The sequence below is a fragment of the Lichenostomus cassidix genome, chromosome 1 (genome assembly GCF_008360975.1).
Source record: "Lichenostomus cassidix isolate B80296 chromosome 1, HeHo_3.0, whole genome shotgun sequence".
Taxonomy (NCBI): Eukaryota; Metazoa; Chordata; class Aves; order Passeriformes; family Meliphagidae; genus Lichenostomus; species Lichenostomus cassidix.
In genome coordinates, this window is record NC_139479.1 from 98,697,447 (window position 1) to 98,720,941 (window position 23,495).

Below are 23,495 nucleotides of genomic sequence, written 5' to 3' on the forward strand. Positions count from 1 at the left end.
CCCATAAAGTAGTCGTTTCAGGTGACTAATCATCCTGTAAAGCACAGAGCTGATATTTAAATGCAAATCAGGGGCCTTTTGGTTCGTGCAGTTTTGGATCTTAGCCCACAATTCACAGTTTTCAGAGGCAGCGCACTTCACAGAAGAGTGTAACTGTGTCTAGTTCTGGGCTCCTCAGGACAAGAAAGACAAGGAGCTAACTGGAGAGGGTCCAGCAGAGGCCACGTAGATTACAAGGGTTCTGGAGCATCTCTCTTATAAGCAGAGACTTCAGGAGCTGGGCCTGTTTAGTCTGGAGAAGAGAAGCCTGAGAGGGGATCTCAAAAATCCATACAAATCTCTCCAAGGAAGGTGCCAAGAGGATGGTGCCAGACTCTTGTCAGTAGTGCCCAGTGACAGGACAAGGACCAATGACCATAAATTAAAACACAAGAAGTTTCACCTCAACATGAGGAAGAATCTTCCATGGAGAGGAGCAGAGCACTGGAACAGGCAGCCCAGGAGTCTCATGGAGTCTCCCTCTCTGGAGACATTCCAAACCCACCTGGACATGTTCCTGTGTCACCTGCTCCAGGTGACCCTGTCTTGGCAGGAGGGGTTGGACTGGGATGATCTCCAGAGGTCCCTTCCAACCTTAACAAATCTGTGATTCCATGAGTCTGTGAATAATACAGATTTAACTAGAAACAGTGAGATTTAAAAAACATCGATAGAGTGAATTCAAGACATAAAATGATGATGTACTCAATTTGCAAATGCACATGCGATTTAAATAAAGTGCAACTGAAGTGTCAGTCTGAAAATGTGGAGTGTTGGAGCCATGGGAAAAAACCACCCTGGCCTATTCAGACATCATTTCCATCCAAGACCATTGCTGTCATGGCTACTGAAAATTTTGCCTGTCTTAAGATATGTAGAGAGCGTTTCTCAGGCTTTACTGTAATGGCATGTAACGAAGGCACTCATACCATCCAAATACCATATGTCCATACAAAGCAGTATCTTATGATTTGGGGAAAATCCCGGCTCCATGAAAACTGATGCAGAGTATTTTTTGTGACTCCAGTGAAGCCAGGATTTTCTGTATTTTCCAACAAATACTTTCACAGTAATTGGACATGGAGCTGAAGATCAATACCAACTGCTGGTAATACTGAGCTGTAGCATGTTATTTGCAGTAATGGTTGTGATCAGAGGCAATCCATCTTCTGCCCCTTCCAAAAGAGACGATTAAGGAGGAACCCTCAATCTTTTCAGAAACACATCAAGATAAGAGAAAAGAGTCAGTGTAGTCATAGATGAAATCCAGCTTTCCATTTGCTGTTTGGGCCAGAGCTCTGAAATCCCACTGCAGTTAAAGACAGCCTCAGGAGATACTTAACTAATGGTGTAGCTGTCTGATGCCTTCCCAGTTCATTGCTGGGGTAAAGGCAGTATGGGTAGGATATTTTTGCAGTTTATAATTTTGAAGTTTAAAAAAGGTCCTTTGAGGCCACAAGAGCAACTGCTGTCTTCCAGAGTTTTGTCCCGGTTAGTTCAATCCTGGACTAGGGCCAGAAGGTGAGAGAGTGAGGAAGGATGAAATTTTGACTTCAGACCTTTATGTCTTTATTTGTCCTGCAACCTCTCTACATTTCAGCTGAGCCAAAGGAATCCAGGAATGTGTCTATTCAGATCTGGGTTAGATAAACAATTTCCATTTGGAATTCAAAGACGAAATATACCTTCATATACATTTTGAGCGACAAAAGGACACCCCCTTTTCAGGCACAAAACAATAAAGATATTCTGTAAAATCGTTTTGTAATTGTTCTCCATTTTTCTCCATTTGTTCTAATGACAGTGGTAGCACTCAATCAAAGAAGTCATGTAGGCAGTGCATCTGTGTGACAGGGATTAAACTTTTATTTTCTGGCAACAGAAAATAAAAATTTAAACTGAAGAAATTAATTTCTTTAATACTTCAAAATTTATCTATTAAATTGCTTGCCAGTGGTTTGAAAAAAAAGCTCTCTGAAATCACACTAGGAAATCCTCCAAGTTCAGTGAAATCTCTGATTGAGTCAGCTTCATTTATCAGCGCCATCACCAGCTGATCTATAAATGCACCTTCTTTTACAGCCTGCGCATTCTGAGATTTGCCTATTATCTCCTCAGAAGAGCAGGGCTAGTGGCTGCTCTTAAACAAGCCTGGCTTGGCCAAAGCCAACACGAACCTAAGTCTGAGAGGCCAAGCCCATCGGTTGTTGTTAGCTGTGATAGTCACTGCTATCATTTGAGAGTGTGCTTGTAGCCAGTCCAAGTTGGCAGTGTCAGCCCAAGCTGATTGGAGCTGCAGACATTTTTGCTGACTGGAGTCATGCTATCTTTGCCAGTTTGCTGGAATAGACACAGACACTGATTGGGTCATGCTGAAAACATTCCTGTCCTATGAAGCAAGTCTGTTTGTATTTCAAGTTTGCCAGGACTAATGAATTAAAAATATTGGGCTCACCACAGTTTGCTGCTTAATGCCTGTGACCAAAGGATTTTTTCCTCCCTGAAGTGTGACAGCATCATAATCCGTCATCCCTGGCAAGGAGAGGAAGGAAAAGCAGAATTGTGGAGAAAAGTGGAAAAGGGTTATCTTTTGGGACAGCAAAGCCTATGGGAAGTGCAGGTAGCAGCATGTTGCCCTGACAGCTGTCTCAGCTTCTCAGACCTTGTCAGTTTGTTGCTATGTAGCAGGTGCAGCCTTTTCTTTTATTGAAGCTTTACTCCATAAAGGAAACGACAAGCCGAGGCAGTGGCTGGCCCTGGATTATACAAGTGCAGACACTCCGCTAAGTGAGGTAAGGCAACAGGTGTGAAAAAATCCGTAGAGTTGTTACAGCATTTAATCTGAGTTCTGCTGCAGGTTTTTTACAGCAGCCAGCTCTATAGGCAATTGTTGGGAAGAAGAGAGCTGCTCATTAAATCTCATTAAATTCCAGGTTACCCACTCATCTCTGTATCATCTCTGTTCTTCATTCATGGAGAAAGCATGTGGGGAATAGGGGGCAGTTCCTCTGCATGTTTCCTAATATCACCTTGCTTACACACAGGGTTCTTCCATCTCTCTCTGTTCTCTGTGGTTGCTTTTTGTGATGAAGAGCTTGAGGATTTGGCGCAAAAAGGAGCGAAGAGATAAACACAATATGAAAATAAATTAATAACAGAGTAATTACTGTGTATAAAGATGAGATTTCTTTTTTCTGAATTGGAATAAAATTAAAACTCTCTTTTGTATTGTGATAGAATTCACCATTTCTTACTGAAAGGGTATTGATTTTTGCCCTTACAGAGCAGATAGTTAAAAGAGTTAATTTAAAAACATCACACACCACAGAGTATGTGACTGAGATAAAATAAGACTGTTGTAGCAATATTGTTACAGCAACTGTAAAATCTCTAACAGAGTGCACCACTTAAATTTCATAGATTATGATGTGAAATGTGAAGTATACTCTTGTGTGGAAGACCACTTGAGATAGTAAATTGATATCAGGGAAAGTGTAAGTGTACTAATAGCACAGAACAATGAACAGCCTTGTTTCGAGGATTTGTTTATCACTTAAAATCTCTTCATTCTGAGCGGTTTTTTCTTTACCTTGTACTTGGAAGTATGAAAGGGAAATATGTTAAATTATTTTGCATTAGTAATTCTGTTGTTTTTTTAAAACAATGAGATGTCTCAGATGTTTCATATGAAGTGAGGGTGGAGAAGAGATCAACATGCTCAGAAGGTAAAAGTTATTTACTCTGATGCAATGCACTTCAAAATAAAATATTTCAGTTGACTCCAAGTGTCTTTTCCCGAATTCAAAAACATACATGGCTGCAATTTATTTGACTTTTCTTTGCCTCTGCTCCATAGATAACAGCTCAAATGTTGTGAGTCTTGAATGGGGAATTAAGAACCATCCCATATATCCTTTGTATACTAGCTGAAAGAGACACTTTCATCTTCAAATAAGATTTATCCAAAGTAAGGATTTTAGATTGTTTGTTGTTATTTTACGAAAAGATTATGCACTTCAAATAACAACTAACCATATCACTCTGCTAGCAGAATATCAAGACAGACAAAGCAAATAAATAAGAAACACTGAAATTAGTGGACCCAGTGCAAATTTGATCCTCTTCCACTGATTGCATGGCAATGATGCCAGAGAAGTGTTTGATGCACTTGGTGCACCACCAAGGAAGAGTATACTCCTGAAATAGTGTTCTGTTCTATTGACTTTTTAAGACTGCCAAATAATTCAGTATGAATTAGAATGACTTGGTAGAATTTCCATGCAATACAATAGCTGCTTTACTGAAAAACTGCAAGACTATTGGCTTAGGAAACTGGCTTTTGTTTTCACCAGCTAAATGCTCTGTTGTCTGCTGACAATAAATTAGTAAATTCATTGTACTTTCCTGATGAATTTGGTTTCTAATTGACTAAGAAATTTTTATGGTAATTTAAAAGTTACTCTCATAATTGTCCACATAGTTGGTATGAATACAATGCATGCTGGATAGCAGTCCAGAGTCCTAAAATAATTTCTTTATGGGCAGATCTTTTGCATGCATAAAGTCCCATCGACTTCACATTCACCACACATGGTGCTAATCAGAAGATTAATATCTTTGAATTTTAGCAGCTTTGTGCTAGATAATCAAGAATATTGTTTGCATTCAGCTATTCAATAGAGTATAACAAAAACCATTCATTCAAAAGGTTAAATATACATAGTAGAGCCCAGAGTACAACTTTTCAGGGTACAGAGATGTTTTAATTACACTGTTAGAGATCAAAAGTAACTAATTCTTTGGTTGCTCAACAATTCTTTAGTGCCATATTGGAAATGAACTAGCAGTTTTCTTAATGGACAGGGTTTCACCACAGTAAAATCACTTTTTGGAATTGATGGTCTCAGAAGAAAGAGGGAGGACTGAGTAAGGTCCCAGAAGCCAAACCCATGCAGACAGATCCCTACACCTGCACAGGCTTCCACTGAAGAATCACCACCAAGGTTTGGAGACCCCATGAATTTTTGGTTATGAAATGTGTGACTCGCTGGCATGATTGGACTGGGGGAGTATGGGTGGAAGATAGGAGGATGAGTGCCTCCTCATTGACACCATGTGGAGTGGTGTGCACGGTTCCAATCACAGGGCAGGCTTGGGGTCATGTTACTCTCAACTCCCCACCCCTTCTTCCTTCTTCACCTTCAGAACCAGGCAGCATTGCCACGAGTCAAGGCTTGCTGAAGGGGCAATGGCGGGGAGCAAGCAGGTGAGAAGAGAGGCAGCTTCCTTTGCCATCGTTCATTCTAATCTATAAATAGCAAAAATAAAGCAGTCTTTGCACTGAATTTCACTTAAATTCATTTTAAATAGAGAAGTGAAATGGCGCTCCCTTGACTTTGATTCTAAGCACTGCTTAGCTAGAATGGGAAAGGCAGCTGTGAGTGCATGAAAAGCATTAAAACTCATTTGTTGAATGATGTCACATGCTCTGTAATAAATATATTTTTTGTATTATTGCAGCTGGAACAAACAAGTAAAAGTATTGACTCAAGTGCCCACATGATCACCACCGCCAGGGTACCTGCTGATAAGCCAGTACGAATTGCCTTCAGCCTGAATGATTCCCCAGGTACAGTTTAATTTATGGAGTAAACCACAATGAAATAACGGCTTTTAAATTTTGCATTAACTTAACAGTGTTTACAATATCAAACCTAATCCAGTGTAATGGATGGATTTTTTTCCTGAGTGGAAGTGTGTGACCAGTTTTGCTGTCTGATAAATTTTAATGTTTCCATTAGCAATTTCATTAGACTTAACCCACTAGATTGACAGTTTCAATCTTAGCTTTCTTTCAGTGGTTTGTGGAATGTAGTTAGGACTGTAATTAACTATCCAATTTGCCTGCATGTGCACTATGTCTGATTTTAGGGAACTGTAAAACAAGAAAAGTAAAAGAACAAATTTGGATGAGCCTAGAGCAGGAAGAGACTTTCTAGCAGGAAGGTTGTAAAGTGCCACACATGCCCAGCTTGGTGAAAGGTTTCAGGAAACAGGTGCCCCACATGGCATGCTCTGAGAGAGCAGCAGAAATTTCATTGATGTTTATCCTGTCAGCTAGTGCTGAGGAGCATTAATTTCCCCAGACATACCCTGTATTCACATGGACCCTTTGGAGAAGATAAATACTAGTAGTTCGAACCTTCAATATTATTGAGGACCAGAGAGCTGTTGCCAAACAGTGGAAGTCAGAATGAAATAAAGCAAAGGGGAAGCTGAAAAGCATCCAAAAATTTTGGCTCTTGCTTTTACTAAAGGTGAGTGCCTGGAGTCATGGCTGAGATGTATTTATAGCATGAGGTATAAGGATAACTGAAACCTACTGCTGTTGAGTGCTTTATGGGACTCTGTGCATTGTAGGATGATGTGTGAGTTTGCTGCCTGAGGTTTGTGTGAACAGAATCGCAGACTGAATGCATTTTTCTATTTAAAATTTTTTTTAGAATATGCTTGATCTTTCCTAGCTAATTGTTGTGTACTATTAATTTTCAGCTACAATACTGAAATACAATCTCATCCCCTAAGCAAGGAAATAAAAAACCAAACATCTTCATATATTGTTGAACCTAACTTTCAGTTAATAAAGATGAGTGACACAGAAAGAGTGGGACAAGGAATATAAAGAAAAATATGTGATTATCTATGTGCCCTTTTTCATGAATTAAAATAACATGATAATTACATATTTATTACAGAAAGCACTAAGGAATCATTCTCATCTCTTAAGATACCGTCACATGGTAAATTTCTTGCAGGAATTATGCCAGAAATAGGTCCTGAGAGATATAAAGAAAGGGAAATGGTCTTACAAATTATTGAAAAAGAATGCTAAAGTGAGATACCAAAAATAAATCAGGGAAAGCTGAGACTATGAGAAAATCAAAGAGAGCAGAGTGGTTTGTGACAAGAGACGGCAGTAGGAAATGACAAGGTTGTGAATAGCTTGGAAGAAAGGGACATGAAAGGCAGGAAGCCTAACTTCCTTAACATTGCATCATATTTTATTTTCTACTTTTTATCCTGCTAGTAAGTCCAGCCTCTCTCTTAATGTTTACAAAAATAAACTCAATTAGAGAAAGGTAATATTTTTCTTCTACATATAGTTAAATTGTTCCAAATATTCCAAATGTTAAAACTGTTAAAATTTTGAATCCTTTATTGTATATGTACAAGTGTTCCTGCAGTATGCAATCTAGAATATTCATGAGTACTGATAAAAAAAATAGCAACCAGTAGAGTGAGTGCCATGTTACCCTCTGCATCACATCCCTTTGGGGGCTACCAGGAGGTCTAAACCAACATTATTGTTTTACTCTGTCAAAAGAATTTCAAGCATTTTTATGTTTGATATATTTCAAGAAGGCAAAGGAAATAAGCTTTTAATAAGCTTATTTCCAAGAAGCCATAGTTGAATCAGGAGAGTACAAACAAGTATTTACCACTTTTTTTTTTTTTTTTAAGATGAGCTACAAAAGCATTCAACAGATAGACCTTTAGGTATTCAATAGCAGGTGCTTTTTTTTACTTACTCTTTTTTTTTTTTTCCCCCCCACCTTTTTTTCTCCTTGACAAGAATATTTTTTTCAGTTCAAACAGGAGTTACCTGATGTGTGATAGTAAAGCATCAGCTGAGGCTCATGCACTGCTAGGATACAATAAATTCTTTGCAAGGGCTAAGTGGCAAGGAAATCTCTCTGACTAAAGCTTTTCCTTAAATTCTACCTCACTTGAAAGGCACAGGGACACATTTTGCCAAGAAAGGCTGCATTCTCCTTCCGGGGGCTGTGCAACTGCTTACTAGGAGGAACTGACAGCATAACTGGATATAAAAAGAGGAAATGGAATGTTTCTTCTGAGTGGCGATTATCTCACTGGCTAGGATTGTAACCAAGCACTGGGTGTGAGGAGCAGTGGAAGGAGAAACTACTTGCAACTCATGAGAAGAAATTACTTTGTGTTAACTGACCGACAAGACCAAAGCTGGCTTATCCTGAGTGTACAAGAAATAATTTGTATTACATTATTTGTCAGTCAACACCTCATGGCTGAAATTCTAGCCAGCTTTGTGAGGTATTTTTAGTGTGAAAGCAGGGTAACCTGTTCCTTAAAAGTCTCAGGAGCAGCCCATCATCAGGTACTACGTAAGAAGGCAGCATTTATTGTGTATCTCTTATTCCTGTATATGTAGATGTCTATGTTTGGCTCTTTCACTCAAGTTCACTAGCACATATATCCCAGGGTGTGTCTGCACACTGTATTGCAACAGTTTGACTTAAGGTACCATTTTAAAGTAATGTATTGGAAACAGTATTTCAACCTGCTATGCATCACTTGGAAACTAATGCAGCTTGAACTGAATAGGGTGTTCCAAGATTCAAGTAAGTGTTCCGAAGTTGAAAATTCATTGTGGTTTGTCAGCATCAATTTCATTTAACCAGTGAAATTCAATGTGTCCAAATTTTTGTCAATCTTACTTACAAATATATGAACTTCATGGAATTTAGATGGCTGGATTTGTTTTGTGTAATAGTTCAAAGGGAAGATTTAATAGGCTCATGTCTCATCACCTTGCCTCCTAGAATAAAAGCTTGAATCTAGCTGAAAAGTTCTGCTCATGGCATGTGGTAATGAATGACTGGGTATGAAATTGTTAGTGAGTTCTTTTATTTGAAATTAATCTACCTCTAATAGCACTTTCCAGAAAAATCACTGACAACAAAGGCAAAATGTACATCTTCTAATGAACCTGACAGACAGTGGAACCGTGTCAGATTTTTGCAAGAATAGCAAAATTACTTATTTTATTCCACTTTATGCTCATTGTCCTAGTAACTACAAGGAATTATTTGCTTTTCTAGCGGATCATGCAAGACTGTTTTGCAGTGATTGCTTCTTCAAAAGCAACCTTCAAATTCCTACCTCACCCTCATACTGGTTATAATGGCAACAGAGGCTTTCCAGCAGGTTGATTGAAAACCAGTGAGGATTGCCAAAATACATGCCTAAAATTTACAGAGCTAATTTCCTAAAACTACACCCAGCCTCCAGGGGTTGGTCCTTGGGGAATTAGACGGAAAGTCAGGTGAGATACCCTCAAAGGGACATTCATGGGAAGATGCTTAGGCTTGAGTGAGGGTATATGAGGTAGAAGGATTTTGCTCTTACCTCTTCTGTTATGGACTGTTTCTATTTTTGGGAGGTCCACAACTCTTATTATTGAGCAAGCCTTCACATCCTATTCCTGGGTGAGGCAGTGACCGTTCCCCACTATTTTACGAGTGAGGTAACTGCGAGGTTGTGCAAGGTCGTGTCAGGCAGGGCTGTGAATAGAAGCCCTGGAGCTCCACAGAGCAGTGCCAAGTCGCAGTCACTTAGCCACACAGCCTTCCAGGATGAATTTGATGAGTCTATGCTTGTCTGTCAGTATCCAGGCCCAGAGCTGCTGGATCTAACAGCCCTCCCAGGGCCAAGACTTGACCCTGACATCCAGTTTGCCCCTGTTGTTGGTGCAAGTTGTGGTGCTTAGCTCAGTTTGAGCACTTTTCCTGTGCAAGGGCCGATCCACTTCCAGGATAGCGACCTACTTATGTTACCAATTTAATTCTTTAATTTAGGAGGAAGAGATCTGAATACATTGGCCCACACACATGTAGGAGAAAAAAATAGTACCTGACTGTATAATTAAATACTGGGTCATAACTCAGTTACTCAAGGAAGCAGAGCTGTAATTGGCATTTCCTAAGTTTTGCGTGCTTGACTTAGCAACCTTAATGTGCTTTCAACGCATTCAAATTTTTGTATTCTATTTCTATCTATCTTTGTGAAGATCATAGAGAAACAAATTTGCAAGATTATACTGCAAGTGAATCAGATGTTGTTCTTAAAGGATATGTTGCCTTTAGCTCATAGGTCAGTTAAATGGAATAGCCATACAGGAAAAGATTTGGGTATTACACTTCATTGTGCCAGACTCTGTGTCAGTCAGACAGCAACGTGTGAAGGATTTCCCTCATTTGACTACATGATGGAGGTCTGGGATATTGGAATCTCCAGGAGGCCAGAACATTATTAAATAAGTGAAGCTTTCCAGAAATCAAGATTCATTCTCAAATGTGCAACATTAGCTTATATCAGCTGCCTCAGGGCAAGTAGTGAGCCTTTTGTACAAAGACAGTCAGTGTTCCTAGAGTTCAGATGCTTTCTGTTACAATGACAGTTTTCAACTGCAAGCCAAGCAAGCATGTGAACCTTATGAAACAAACATGAAAATCACACTATTTCATGCACATGAGCTGAGTCTTTGGTTAAAAACATTTGGGTTTTAACCAGGATACAGGTCTTTAGAGCATTTTTAAATATAGAACTTCAAAATTAGATTTGGGATCTATGGGAAATTAGGAAATGCTACTCATTTAGAAATCATGTTATAGATACATTAACTTAGGGGGCTGTAATGAAGTCCCTGACATGATTCTTTCACATGACAGAATAGTGTTGTTGGGTTTGCTGGGATGGCCATAATATACGCGTGTATGTTTTTCTTTCTTTCTTGTTTCCTTTTGACCAGAATCTTGACTCATTTTCAGGTGCAGTGAGTTGCTGTCTCTGTTTTTAAAAAAATATTTTTTAAAAAATATTTTTTGTCTTTAAACAAAAGAAGTTTTCAACATCCAACTTGAATTATAAGTAATTTTTCTTTATGAGTTTCTTTATAGTGACTATAGGGATGAGATGTTGTTTGTAGCTGGTGAAGAATCAGCCTAGATATTTTCAGGGCTTTGTGGTACAGAAAAGCCACTAACTTTATTATAAAAGGGGTCTTTGATTATATCAGTGATTCCTTGTAATAATCTAAGCACACATCAAAAATTGATAATTAATTGAGAAAAGGAGAAAACGAGGGATTTAAGAGTTTTGTTTTCTATTTAAGGAGAGGTAGAGTAGCAAATAAACACCGATCAGGAGATAGTTTAGAGAGTGTTTTGATCTTCAGAATATTTTCATTGGCATTTCAGACATTTCTTGTTTCTCATTTTTAGAGTCAATAGATTTTTAAGGTTAAAGTCAATGTGATTTTGACTGGTCTGCGTAACACCCAGTATTAGCCCTTGTAAGGGCAATAGCAATTCTTTGGAAAAAAAGTAAGAGTTTATATCTTTCCTCTTGACTTTCTGGAAACATCCTCAAAAAAGTTTTTGGAGGTGAATGACTGCTTTCATTTGCTTTCCCCTTGTGTGAAAGTGTTTCATTTTTACCAAGTGATTTTTATTGTTATTGTTGTGGTTGTTACTTTGACAACAGTGAAATACAGACTGATCTGAGGCAATAATTTATTCCACTGAAAGTTGTGGGGAAAGCCTTTTTATGTTCTTTTTGTAGAAAACAAGATTGCAGTTAGCTACGAGGATTTTGTTTAATTTTTGTAAGCTAAATACTTCAGCTGAAATTCTCAAAGGGCCTAAGAGAATTAGGAATTCAGGAAAATTTCAAAACACTGAAGTCCGTAACATTTCTCCATGATGTTCTGCACATCAAATGATGATTTAAACAAATCTTATACTAGTGTAACTAAAAAAAACCCTAGCAGCTGTTCAATAGATGCTAGGGCAGGCCCATTATAAAATGTACTATGGTATGTCATAATGGTTAGGATACCAGTACATTCTATTTTTAGTACCATTGACTCAGTCACTTGAGTTCAAAAAATAAGCAGGGAACATCTGTTTATTGAAAGGATTTCCTCTACATTAATTTCTCTCTCTATTCCATCCTTTATAAAGTACTTCCAAACTTTTTTATTGTTTTTTTTAGTATAATCCAATTTATTTTCCAATATTCTGACACTGCATTAATTTTATTTTCTTATTAATAGTTGATGGATGCCCTGAAAAAGTAATTACTGTCTGATGTTTCTTCAAAATTTTTAAAAATAATTTGGAGTGATGTGTTCACTATGTTTTTCTTAATTTTAAAAATGTTCAGTATCCCTCCTTAAAGATACTGTACCAAAGACTGTAGCGCTGGAATTGTCAAAACAAATAGCAGTTTAACTGCCATCCATTACTCTGGTCCAATATCTCTGTCAGAATATTTAACAGCTATTCAGCCAAATACTTGTAGGGCAGCTGTAGCCCTGGTCGGACTGAGTCTTAGTCTGTCCTTCCTTTTAGCCTTGCCATATGATTCATCTTTCTTCTTTTAGCATATCACTCTATTTATATATTGTACAAGAAAGCAATAGCAAATTAAAGGTAAATACTTGCATATTAGCATCATACAGTTCTATACAATTAAAGCAATTTAAGTATTTTCCAGAATGGACATGCTTGGCATATGGTGGGAAAAAAGAAGGGGGACAATCACATGATATGGGTATGATTTTTTCTTAATGCTAGCAAGACAACTACTCTATGAAAATACGGGAACTTCACTTGGTTTTCTGAGGAAGTTCAAGAGCTTTTGCTTTTGTATCACTGTATCTTTTTTCATCCCTGAGCATCTCTTCCCAGAGGCCGCCAAGCTCTAGCTATGTTATTAAGCAAAGCTCTGACCATGTTTTAGCCAATATGTTTCTTTTTCATGGGATCAGGTGGCTTATTTATTTTTCCCCCAACCGCCTTTGCTGTATAACCACAGGGGCAAGGAGAAAGAGATATCAAATATTTGACAAATAATTTAGATCCTAGTCTATACTTGTTTAGAATCCTGCTTTGATGTGAGGTCGTCTTGATCTTTTTGGGGTTTTGTTGCTGTGTACAAGTCTACAAGTACACAGCAGTCTGCAGCGTCTGAACTGTGTTAGCAATTTTCTCCTGTAAGAGCCATCTTTATTTAATTTTGAGACATTAAAAATAACTGACTGTAAGCTAATAGTAACATTCTCCTCACCTCCCATAACCTGTAGTAACGTGAATAAACAGTCATCACAATCCAATGCAAAACTGAGAGTGTGAAAGTCACTGAGAAAGAAATATTGCAGTGGCGCTACCAAGTGTGATTCATATTTCTGATCTCAGTCCAGCTACTAGTGGGCAGGTGTCCACATCACAGCCCTGACATAACTGGCACAGTCTGTCCCACCTTTGCTGGAAGGCTGTACTAAAAATAAACAAACAAACAGAAAAATAGAAACAGGTTGTTTTGTTGTCATGACTGAACTAACTCCAGCCCATAAGGGTTGCAATGGAGAGGTTAAAGTCCTTTAAGACAGTCCTTTACTTTGCAGTGTAATGGAGAGAGTTCAGGAAAAAAGACAGTTTGGATTTATTTGTTTTATCAAATCATCACATGTTCTACTGGACTAACTGCCTCGTTTCTTAATCACTGCAAAGCAAAATAGACTTTCGTTATTTCCAGAATGTAAAGTTTTCATATTGCCAACCCACTAGTATTTTCAAGGATTCTGCTGAGGCATCTCAAATGCAAAAGATAAGATGTGGTGGTGTTTTCAGTATCCCAGTATTAATGTCAATATATGCAATATGGAACTTCATCAAATAGATTACTTGAAATGCCCTCTTTGGTAGACATTGACTTTTAACATTGTGTTTACCTTTTAGATGATGCTTCCCCTGAAAACTTCTCTTTGGCATTTCCAGAACTAGATCAGCAGCTGCAGGTAAACTTTTCTTCTGTTACGACAGTTCTACTTCACATTCACTATATTTGTTGTTATAAAAAGCCTCCAGTTGTTACACTAAGGTGAAAGTTTTTAGTGGTGCTTTTCTAGCCTATTAATATTTATTAAGACCATATATATCCATAGAAGAAAACATTGTCTTTTCAAGATCCACAGAAAATTTAATTTGACATTTTTAGTCCAATTGCAGGGAAATTACTATTTTAACAATCTCACCTGCTTTTAAGACTTTCTGTGCAATTCCTGCAGTGCTGCTGCACTGCAATGAAGAGAGTTCTTGTTCATTTGATGGGAGAAGGAGTGAGCCAGGTATTATATATTCTCATGCCTGCAGGCTGTGCTATGACTGATAAAATCAGTTTTCTCAGAAGCATTCCAAGAGAATCCATTTGTGACCAGTATGATTTGTCAGCATTGGATTATGGGCCCCCAATATACTGGACAGTGAGCATTTGATCACAGCTCCATGGTTCACCACACACAAAGCTAATTCTGCATCCAGGGATTATTTCCTCTGTGGTGGTTTGAGAGTTTTTGCTGCCTTTTGTAGACTACTTCAGATGATCTGTTTTCCCAGGAGCATTTAGACTTCCCCTGATATTTCACTAGGAAGGCAGTTGTTTCCTGACTGTAAATTGAGAAAGGCATTAGCAGACCATTAGTTGTCCAATAATGTTGTGTTTCCTGTACCATGACACAGCATGAGAGAGCTGCTGACTTCAAGGACTGACTTTCTGTCCTGCCGCTCTCATCAAATGAATGACTGAGAAAGGAATGGAGGATGACAGAGACTCTTCTTACTCTATGCCTCTCATCCTGAGAGTATCACAGAATCACCAGGTTGGAAGAGACTTTCAAGATCACTGAGTACAACCCATGCCCTAATACCACCTCAACTATACCATGGCATGAGTGCCACATCCAATCTTTTTTTAAACACATCCAGGGATGGTGACTCCACCACCTCCCTGGGCAGACGATTCCAGAACTTTGTCACTCTTTCAGTAAAAACCTTTTTCCTGACATCCAACTTAAATTTCCCTTGGCACAGCCTGGGACTCTGTCCTCTTGCTCTGTCAGTTGCTGCCTGGAAAAAGAGACCAACCCCCACTTTACTACAACCACCCTTCAGGTAGCTGTAGAGAGGATAAGGTCTCCTCTGAGTCTTCTTTTCTCCAGGCTAAACAACCCCAGCTCCCTCAGTCATTCCTTGTAGGGCTTGTGCTCCAAGCCCTCGTCACCTTCCTTTGGACACGTTCAAGTGTCTCAAGGTCCTTCCTGAGCTGAGGAGCCCAGAACCAGACACAGTACTACAGGTGCAGCATCACCAGTGCTGAGTACAGGGGAATATGGGCAGGTTCTTTAGGCCTAAATAGGAGTGAGTAACATCTTAAGATCTGGGACAAAAGGAACAGGGTAGTATGCTGACCTCTTTTTTCCACTAACCTTCCAGTGCAGCAAAGGTAATTGGGTTTTTTTTTTTCCCTCGGAAGAATTCAGTTTGAGAAAAGCAATAATGTTTCATGGCTGAAGCACTGAATTGAAAGTAGAGAACCTGCATTTTGTTTCCAACTCTGTCAGTGACACATTGCCTAATCCTGGAGTTGCTTCCTTCCTCTCTTCATATCTGAAATTAGGTTAATAATTTTTACCTTTTTTGTCAAAGAGCATTAAGATCAGTGGGTGAAGAATGGTCTGAAAGAGTGAAGTATGGTTATTATTGCTGCTGTTGGTACGTAAAAAAATTACTAACATTAGATGTAAATACTCTACAGGACCAGGTATGATTTTTTTATTTGGACTTTTATGACCCATATTTCTGGAACCTGTAATATACTCTAAATATGGAATTTCATGATAGACTGAAAATTATCCTCTGGAAGCATTCAAGTGTGCTGGATAAATAATAGCCCTTCAGTAGAAGTTTTTAAGTACACACTAGCACGTTTCCACTCAGTGTACCCTAATGGTCTGTTAAATACTTGACATTTTATTCAAGAGAACCTACTTTATTCTTATGATCTCAATATGATAACAAATTCAAAGAAACAATCAAAGGCTTTGATTCAGATAACGTTCTTTTTATTATCCTTCATAAACTCTCTTGGTAATATCAGGGTATCTGAAAGGATAATTTATGAGAACTACCTGTCTGACTCAACCACTTAAGATTATAAAATTTCTGGTAGCACTTCATCCTTTGGCTTTTCAAGCTTATGTGCACATTTATATTTTGATGACTTTAATGTTCCTCCAAGGGCAATTAAGTCAACACAGGGTTCTGAGCTGATGCGGAAGTAACATTGCATTTAAATTTAGCAATGAAAACTTGAATTTCCTTGCTTTTGTCAATCTGGATAACAGCTTCATGTGTTAACTATTCATGTAATTACAATATTTTTATGCTGCTTTAAAATTTCCAGCAAGCAATAACTGTTACAAAGTTATCATTTACCTAGTTACATTTTTTTATTAATTGTGGTTTTTTCAATTGCTACAATCCAAACTGCTGAGGGTTTGTCAGAACCATATGGTATGTGCTTGCAATTCATGCTAGCTTTGAAACAGGTAGGTCCTATATTACAGAAACAAGTAAACATGGGCCTCACCAGGACCTGCAAAAGTACTGAATGGTTGTGTCCCTTGTCATTCCATCCGTGCTTATTTCTGTCCCTAAGTGCATTCATGTAAAGCAGCACACATGAAGGGTTGTGTAAATGAACCTTTAAATCATCTGTGCCATAGCAGCCTGAAATGCTTGAATTTGTAAGAATGCTGGTACATATGTTCATAATAAAAATATCACATCTTAGAGCTACAAGATTTTCATCACTATGCCATAAATACAGTCAAAAACATTTGAATTTTATTTAAAGAAGCAGGTTAGGTGGCTATATAATGATAGACACCTTTAAAAAAAAGTAATAACTTTTCAGATTTCAAGCATACAAAGGAAAATTTTATTTAAAGAATGCAGGTTAGGTGGCTATATAATGATAGACACCTTTAAAAAAAAGTAATAACTTTTCAGATTTCAAGCATACAAAGGAAAATTTTGAAACCTGTTTTAAAAACAAACAAACAAAAAGCCCAAATTAGCTGATCTTTAAGCTGGATTTTGAAAGCAGCTTGAAAGCTATGTAAGTTCACGGAGTCACTTGGAAAATCACAGCCTTAGAATTCTATGCATGCAGGCAGCAGACCACAGCCTGAGTACCAAGCAATTTGCACCTCTGTTTTAGGCTTCAAGCCCTCGTCCTTCCATGTTAGGCTCTGGCAGACAACTTGGCTATTTGAGCAGAATTACCTAGTGGTCCCACTTTTCCTCCCACAATCCTTCCATACCTATTCCCTGGGCAGCAGTATCCGATGGCAGGGCAAAGTTCAGTGCAGCCTTCCCTTGGCAGGGTAACAAACCCTACTGTCCAAGTACCCAGCTCTACAGAGGTAGAGGTGGGATTGCCTGGAGAGGTCCTTCTAGGAGACTTAGCAAAAAAGCTAATTCTCTATAAGGACCCTTGCTAAAGGGCAGTTCTAGTTGCAGGTTCATTCTGAAGAATAAAAATGATCAGTCTGTGTGTTGTGATGTACTAGCTAGCTTCAGACTAACATGTTTTACTTTCAAATTACTTTTTTGAATGTTACATATTTCTACACATTCCAAGAAGCAATTTGTAAGAAAATAACTCAACTACTCTAAATAAAAATTGATATGTGGTCAACCAGACAGGAAAGCCCTACGTATGAGAACAGAGCAGTTTAAGCTATATTTGCAGCTTTATTACAAAAAAAAAAAAAAAAAAAACCAACACACAACCCAAAAAACACACACTTCCTGCTAAGTTATCAGTGAAACAAAAGTCATATTAATAAACTTCTTGCTTTCAATTCCTTTAGTTTGCAGTATTGGAAATTATTCTCTTCCCCCTGACAAACAATACCTGCTTATTTGAGCTTTGGTGTAATTTCTCCCCTCCCATGTGTGAGCTGCATGGCGGGTAATACAGCAAGAGCATGCTCATTACATTTGTCGCTTTGTCACTGGGAAACTTTAACCTTTGCCTTGTGTAAAAGCTGAACAGGTCCTTGGAAGGCACTTCCTTGATTAACTGCACCGTGGCTTCTCTGACAGACACTTTACTAAGGGTTTTCTGCCATATTTAGGTGCCTACATCAGCATCCAAGGCCTTGTTGTGCAGGTCACTGAATGGAGAGGAGGGTGTCTAACGTTAAGTACCTGCATTGCTATGCTCTGTGTGTTGTCTGTCCCATTCCAACTCTTCCTGTGACCTGGTCAGTTCATCTCTCTGTATTCCATTAAAGTCTTTATTCCAGCTGAGAGTCTGATCCTGGAAAGGGAAGAACACAAGTCACATATGCATACATAGGTGTTGTATAATTCTTTATCTTTCAAAGCCAGGTTGGACAGGACTCTGAGCAACTTGGTCTAGTGGAAGGTGTCCTTGTCCATGGCAGGGGGTTGGAATGAGATTATCTTTAAAGTCCTTTCCAGCACAAAACAATTCTATGATTCTGTGGTCTCTTCACATGAAATTGTGAGCTTGAGAGATATTTATGTCATATTTTGTATTACAAATCTGTGTAGTTAGATGACTATGAAACTGCTGCAATAGAGAAAAAGCTCCAATCATTTATAACATCACTTTGTTAAGTCAAAAGATAGTTTTTCTTGCTTTAGTGGAGAATGCCTATAACATAAGCAATGAAAATGTTATGAAAGGGGCAGTTTGTTGTGTATGATATAAGCATTTAGCAGAAACCTTGTTTACTCTGGAACTTTAATTGCTTCTACTGAATGCAGGATTATTGTTAGACACACAAATTTATTTTAGAAGGTTTAAAGGTATACTGCAGTTTTAAAGAGGATGCTGTATTTTTTTTAATACATATTCATTTCCATGAGAATTCCTAGAGCCCTGTGGTACTCTATAATTAGATTTGATTGCCTATGAACTTGATAAGTCTCCTGTAATGCTGCTGTGATAACTATTGTCTTAGATTATGTAAGACATACATGTTCACCAACTCAAAGCATCATATTAAAGTTAGGAAAGAATGAAAAATCTCCCCAGAAGGAGAGCAAAACTCACAATTGCACTCATCCAGTTGATCTGAATTGTTTGGAGGAAAGAGAACTGTTTACTTTCATAGTAAAACTAGACTAGACTAGATATATCCTAAAATAGACATCTGAAACTGGTGGAAGACTTCCAGTTTTGCAACGAAAAGTAGGTGCAATGTGCTATTTTTGCTTGGCACAATGTGTTTTGTTCCATCATAGAAGACTGCACAAGGCCATATAATGAACACAGGCCACATTCAAAATATTGGCATGGGAGTTTTCCAGGAGAGTTTAGCTGAAAGTTACTGAATTTACAAAAAGCAAGTGCTCTTTATTTACACCAGTGCTGAAGACTTCTAGACAAGTTCTCATGAGCTGGCAAAACTGCCTGATACAATTTTTTTCTTGAAACTTCAACCTTTTCAAGAGAAAGTTTTAATTTTTTTTCACAGTTAAATGTAAATGCAAATAAACCATGTTTTAAAAACCATGAATTAAAAAATTAACTGTTTTAAAGTTTTTGGACGGTTGAGTGGCACTGTCAACTATACAGCTTTTGTGGCTATAGAATGCTGATATTCATATGGCAAGGCAAAAGAACTTGTCATGTGAGTGAAGAAAAAAAACCAACCAAACCTGAAAACTGCCATTCTGTGTCCCTCCAGCAAAGATTTCATTTAGAAGACCTCCTTCAATAAAAACCAGGCAGAGAAGAGGAATGATTAGAGGAAAGGTGCACCTCTCCTACAAGGAAAGCAGGTCCCTTCCAACCCAAACCTTTCTGAGATTTTCTGTTTCTTAGTTAACTTACTTTGTATGCCATCTTCCAGCATCTTTCATACCTGGATTCCAAACAAAAGTCTAAATAAACAGTGTATATGTCTTGTAAAGATCTACATACATCTGTGCAGTTGCAGGATGGTCTATAAAAGGATCTTTTAGCGTCTACTTGCTGGATTCTGTAGAACATTTGCCAAAGTTACAGTTATGGAAAATACAAGGAAAAATCAGACCTTGTTGAAAATCAGGCATAATAGGATAGACCACCAGTATAACTTACAGCTGTAGCTATTGTACAAGCTTTGTGAACAAAATCAGAGATGCTACATGTGCATATTTTGCCAGCACAGAAAAATGAGAGTGGATGACACTGAAGCCTGAAATAAACAGGTTTAAAAGCAGCAACTGTTGCCATTAAATGTAGTTTACTTTGGCAGGGATGTTTTTAGCTTGTCTAGCAGGTATGCTTTTATTTATATTAATTTTTGGACAGGCAAGGTACTTCATGAAGTAGCAAGCTCAGACTGTCCTAGGAGGAAGTTAAAGTATGGCTGTTAAAAAAAAAACCATACTGCAGATTGAATTTTATTAAGGCTTTCTGTAGTTAGTCACCTTGGTAAACTAGCGATCTCTTAACATAAAAATATTATACAGACTAAATGGAATGCCATTAGGTAGTATCTGCAGCACTTCCCATTGCCTGGCCACCGACATGTAAAAAAAGCCCTTCCAGATGGAATGGAGACTTGTATCTCTCCTTTTCCCATGTTATTGCAGTAGAAGGTGTTTGCCAAATAAGCCTGTTTCATATCCTACTGGCTAGAAATTACTCGTATGGACACCGTAGATACCATCTCTGAAACCTTTCTTAGAAATTTCCAAATTACAGGGAGGCAAACCAAATTCTCTAGTTCTGGCTGCCCCATCCTTGGAAGTGCTCAAGGCCAGGCTGGACGGGGCTTGGAGCAACTTGGTCTACTGGAAGGTGACTCTGCCCATGGCAAAGGGGTTAGAACTAGATGCTCTTTAAGGTCCTTTCCAACCCAAACCACTCTGACATGATTCAATGATATTCTATCTAGTCATTCGGAAACACAATCAAAATTAGAAAAGCTCTTGATATAGCACTTAATACCATGAGACAAGATTGGAAAGAATTTTATGAACAGAAAATGAGTAAACGGATTGTATAATTTATTTTAAATTTAATTTAAGTGCTAAGAAAATTTAAGTGCTAAGTGTAAGAAAAAATGTCACTGAAGAGAAAACAACAGGAAGGGGTTTCAAAATCAGCAACTGGTTCTAAGTGGAACTTAGTATCTAAGTTTCAGCATGACTAGATAATTTTTAGCTCTCTATATATATCTTTTGAGTGGGAAGCTGGAATATAGAAACTGAACACTGTTTTAATTTTTAAACTCATTTAAACCAGCTAGATTAGTGGGAACTAAGTTGGAAGCAAATCCAAGGTGGTTTTTGTTTTGTTTTGTTGTGTTTTTCTTTTGAAGTATGAGTGTTTGGGGACTTTCCCCTTGGTAAAAAAAAAAAATGTTTTATTGTGACACACTTGGTGGCTGATCTCTGGTAAATAGCAGAGATGCTGCTTTGGCTCATCCCTGCATTCTTGGATTAGAGCTCTGAGACTTCTATATTCAGTCTTGTTAAATTTATGCTTATTATTTGAGTGGCTATATGAATGGTGCTATTGCTCATCCACATCGAAATGCAATTAAAAGCCCTTTCCTAGGGATTAGATTTGTCAACTAATGGGCTGCCTTACCCTGGATTCCCAAAATCTCCAAGATCAGGGAGAATGAAACAATGTGCTGCGAAACAATATTGCTGCAGCAGTTTTACATTTAGAACATGGAAAATGAGTGTCTGTGTTAAAATTTCAGTGAGGAATCACTTGCCATGTACAAGTACTTGCAAGGTCCATACATTGCTTACATCTGTCCTTTGGGTTGTGTCTTAAGCCAGTTTACCCTGTCTCCTGGATAAAAATGTTGTCTCTGAATATGTTTAGTAAAATGTAAATTTCCACGTTCAATAAAAGAAAGGATTACAAGATTATAGATAGGAACATTCTGACTACTTGTGCTTTTTTCCCTAATAATGTCATTAAGAGAATATTATACTACACAAAAGAGTCAAGGCAGGACAGCAAGAAATGCAAAATAATCTACTAATATTGTGACATGCAATTGGATTTTATTTAATTGGGCAGTAAAAGAACTATTTTAAGTGTTTCCTTTTACTTCAAACAGGTGGCTCAATCATGCTATTTGGAGTTCATTTACAGTCAATAGATTAATGGCTAATAACTTAAAAATACTTCCTGAAAGTCTTATAACTGAAATGTGACAATCAAGCCTGAAGCCTGAATAAAGATGCATTCTTTTTTAAGGAGAAAAAAGCACCTACATTTAACCAAAATATATTTTCAAGAACTTGTCTGAAATTCAGATGAGGAGTCCTAGGACAGAGTGGTTTTATTTGCCATATTTATTACATTCAGTATGCATTGAAAAAAAGTTGGTCTTGCTGCAATGATGTCGATTCCTGCAGTGAAAAGATGCTTATATGTGTGATGGGTCTGACCAACACATCAGCTTTAGCATTTACATATCAGTCTAGCTGAAAAGGAGTGACATATGGGAGAAATCCTTCTTTGAACAATCTTCAGGGATATTTTGCAAAGCTACACAAGGAGAGTTCTGAAAATTCTGACGATATTTGAAATTTTACACATATTCTTGTGCAGGGAGCTGTTCTGGGTTTTTTCCTTCCATGAAAGGCCATCACTACCAATAGTTGGCCATGTCCTGCAGTTAAGGGAAAAAAATAGGTATTCTCACAGGAATTTAGATAAATATTGTCTCCTTCAAAATATGTGAGGTTTTAACCAATATTTCATTCAAAAAACAGTGGGGTTTTTTTCTTCTTCTTTTTCTTAAAGCCTCTGCCTCCTTGTCATGACTCTAAGGAATCTATGCAGGTGTATAAACAGCACTGCAAAATAGCAGAAGAGTACCATGAGGTCAAGAAAGAAATTGCTCTGCTGGAAGAAAGAAAGTGAGTAACTTTCCCAAAAGATTTAATGTTGTATAGTCTCTTTGTAAAATCCTGTTTGAAACATGAGGGTTTAACATTGTATTGTCTGGCCTTATATACATATAGACTTATATATACATATTTATTTATTTATACATACCTTATAATTGTGGCCTTCCAGTATCTGAAGGAAGCCTAAAAGAAAGATGGAGGGAGACTATTTACAAGGGCCTGGAGTGACAGGACAAGGGGGAATGTCTTCCCACTGACAGAGGGCAGGGTTAGGTTGGATATTGGGAAGAAACTGGGAAAAAATTGTGAGGATAGTGAGGCCTTGGCACAGGCTGCCCAGAGAAGCTGTGGCTGCCGCATCCCTGAAAATGTCCAAGGCCAGGTTGAATGGGTCTTGGAGCAACTTTGTCCAGTGGAAGTTGTTCCTGCCTGTGACAGGGTGGTGGAACTGGATCATCTTTGGGGTCCCTTCTAACCCAAGCCATTCTAAGATTCTATGATTTGGTACCTCTGCCTGATGGTCACAGTAGAGCACAGCAAGTTGGCCGTTGCTCTATAGGATCAACTGAGGCCACTAAGGGCTGTCATAGTTCTGGGCCCTCAGCTTTGTGGATGTCTCTTAAAATCTTCATTGACAGCCTCCAGGTTACATAACAATCCAGTTCAGCTGGTGCATATCCCATTTTCAATTTCAAGGGAATATTTTTTTTCAGTTGAACTTTGCACCCTTTAATGAAGAACATAAATGGATCCTCATTTAGGCTTAGAATACTTGACAATATTAAGTAAACATGTTTCTGTGAGGCCCTTTGTTTCTTTATATGTTGG

At 38.1% G+C, this 23,495-nt stretch overlaps 1 protein-coding gene across 5 annotated transcripts in view; it reads left to right on the plus strand.

The window, feature by feature from the left end:
- Window positions 1-1,064: 1,064 nt before the first annotated feature.
- The window catches only part of MAP3K7CL (MAP3K7 C-terminal like), a 33,455-nt gene continuing 11,024 nt past the window's right edge, over window positions 1,065-23,495 (plus strand). Inside the window, exons 1-6 of one of the 5 annotated variants that reach the window (XM_085073596.1) lie at window positions 1,065-2,831; window positions 4,903-5,042; window positions 5,245-5,305; window positions 5,560-5,668; window positions 13,659-13,717; window positions 22,561-22,676. In XM_085073596.1, coding sequence (XP_084929722.1) covers window positions 5,288-5,305; window positions 5,560-5,668; window positions 13,659-13,717; window positions 22,561-22,676 — 302 coding nt within the window. In that variant the 5' untranslated portion in view covers window positions 1,065-2,831; window positions 4,903-5,042; window positions 5,245-5,287. Of the gene's footprint in view, window positions 2,832-4,902; window positions 5,043-5,152; window positions 5,306-5,559; window positions 5,669-13,658; window positions 13,718-22,560; window positions 22,677-23,495 lie in introns of those variants that run through there. The other 4 variants (XM_085073634.1, XM_085073606.1, XM_085073615.1 and 1 more) reach the window with 4 other exon arrangements.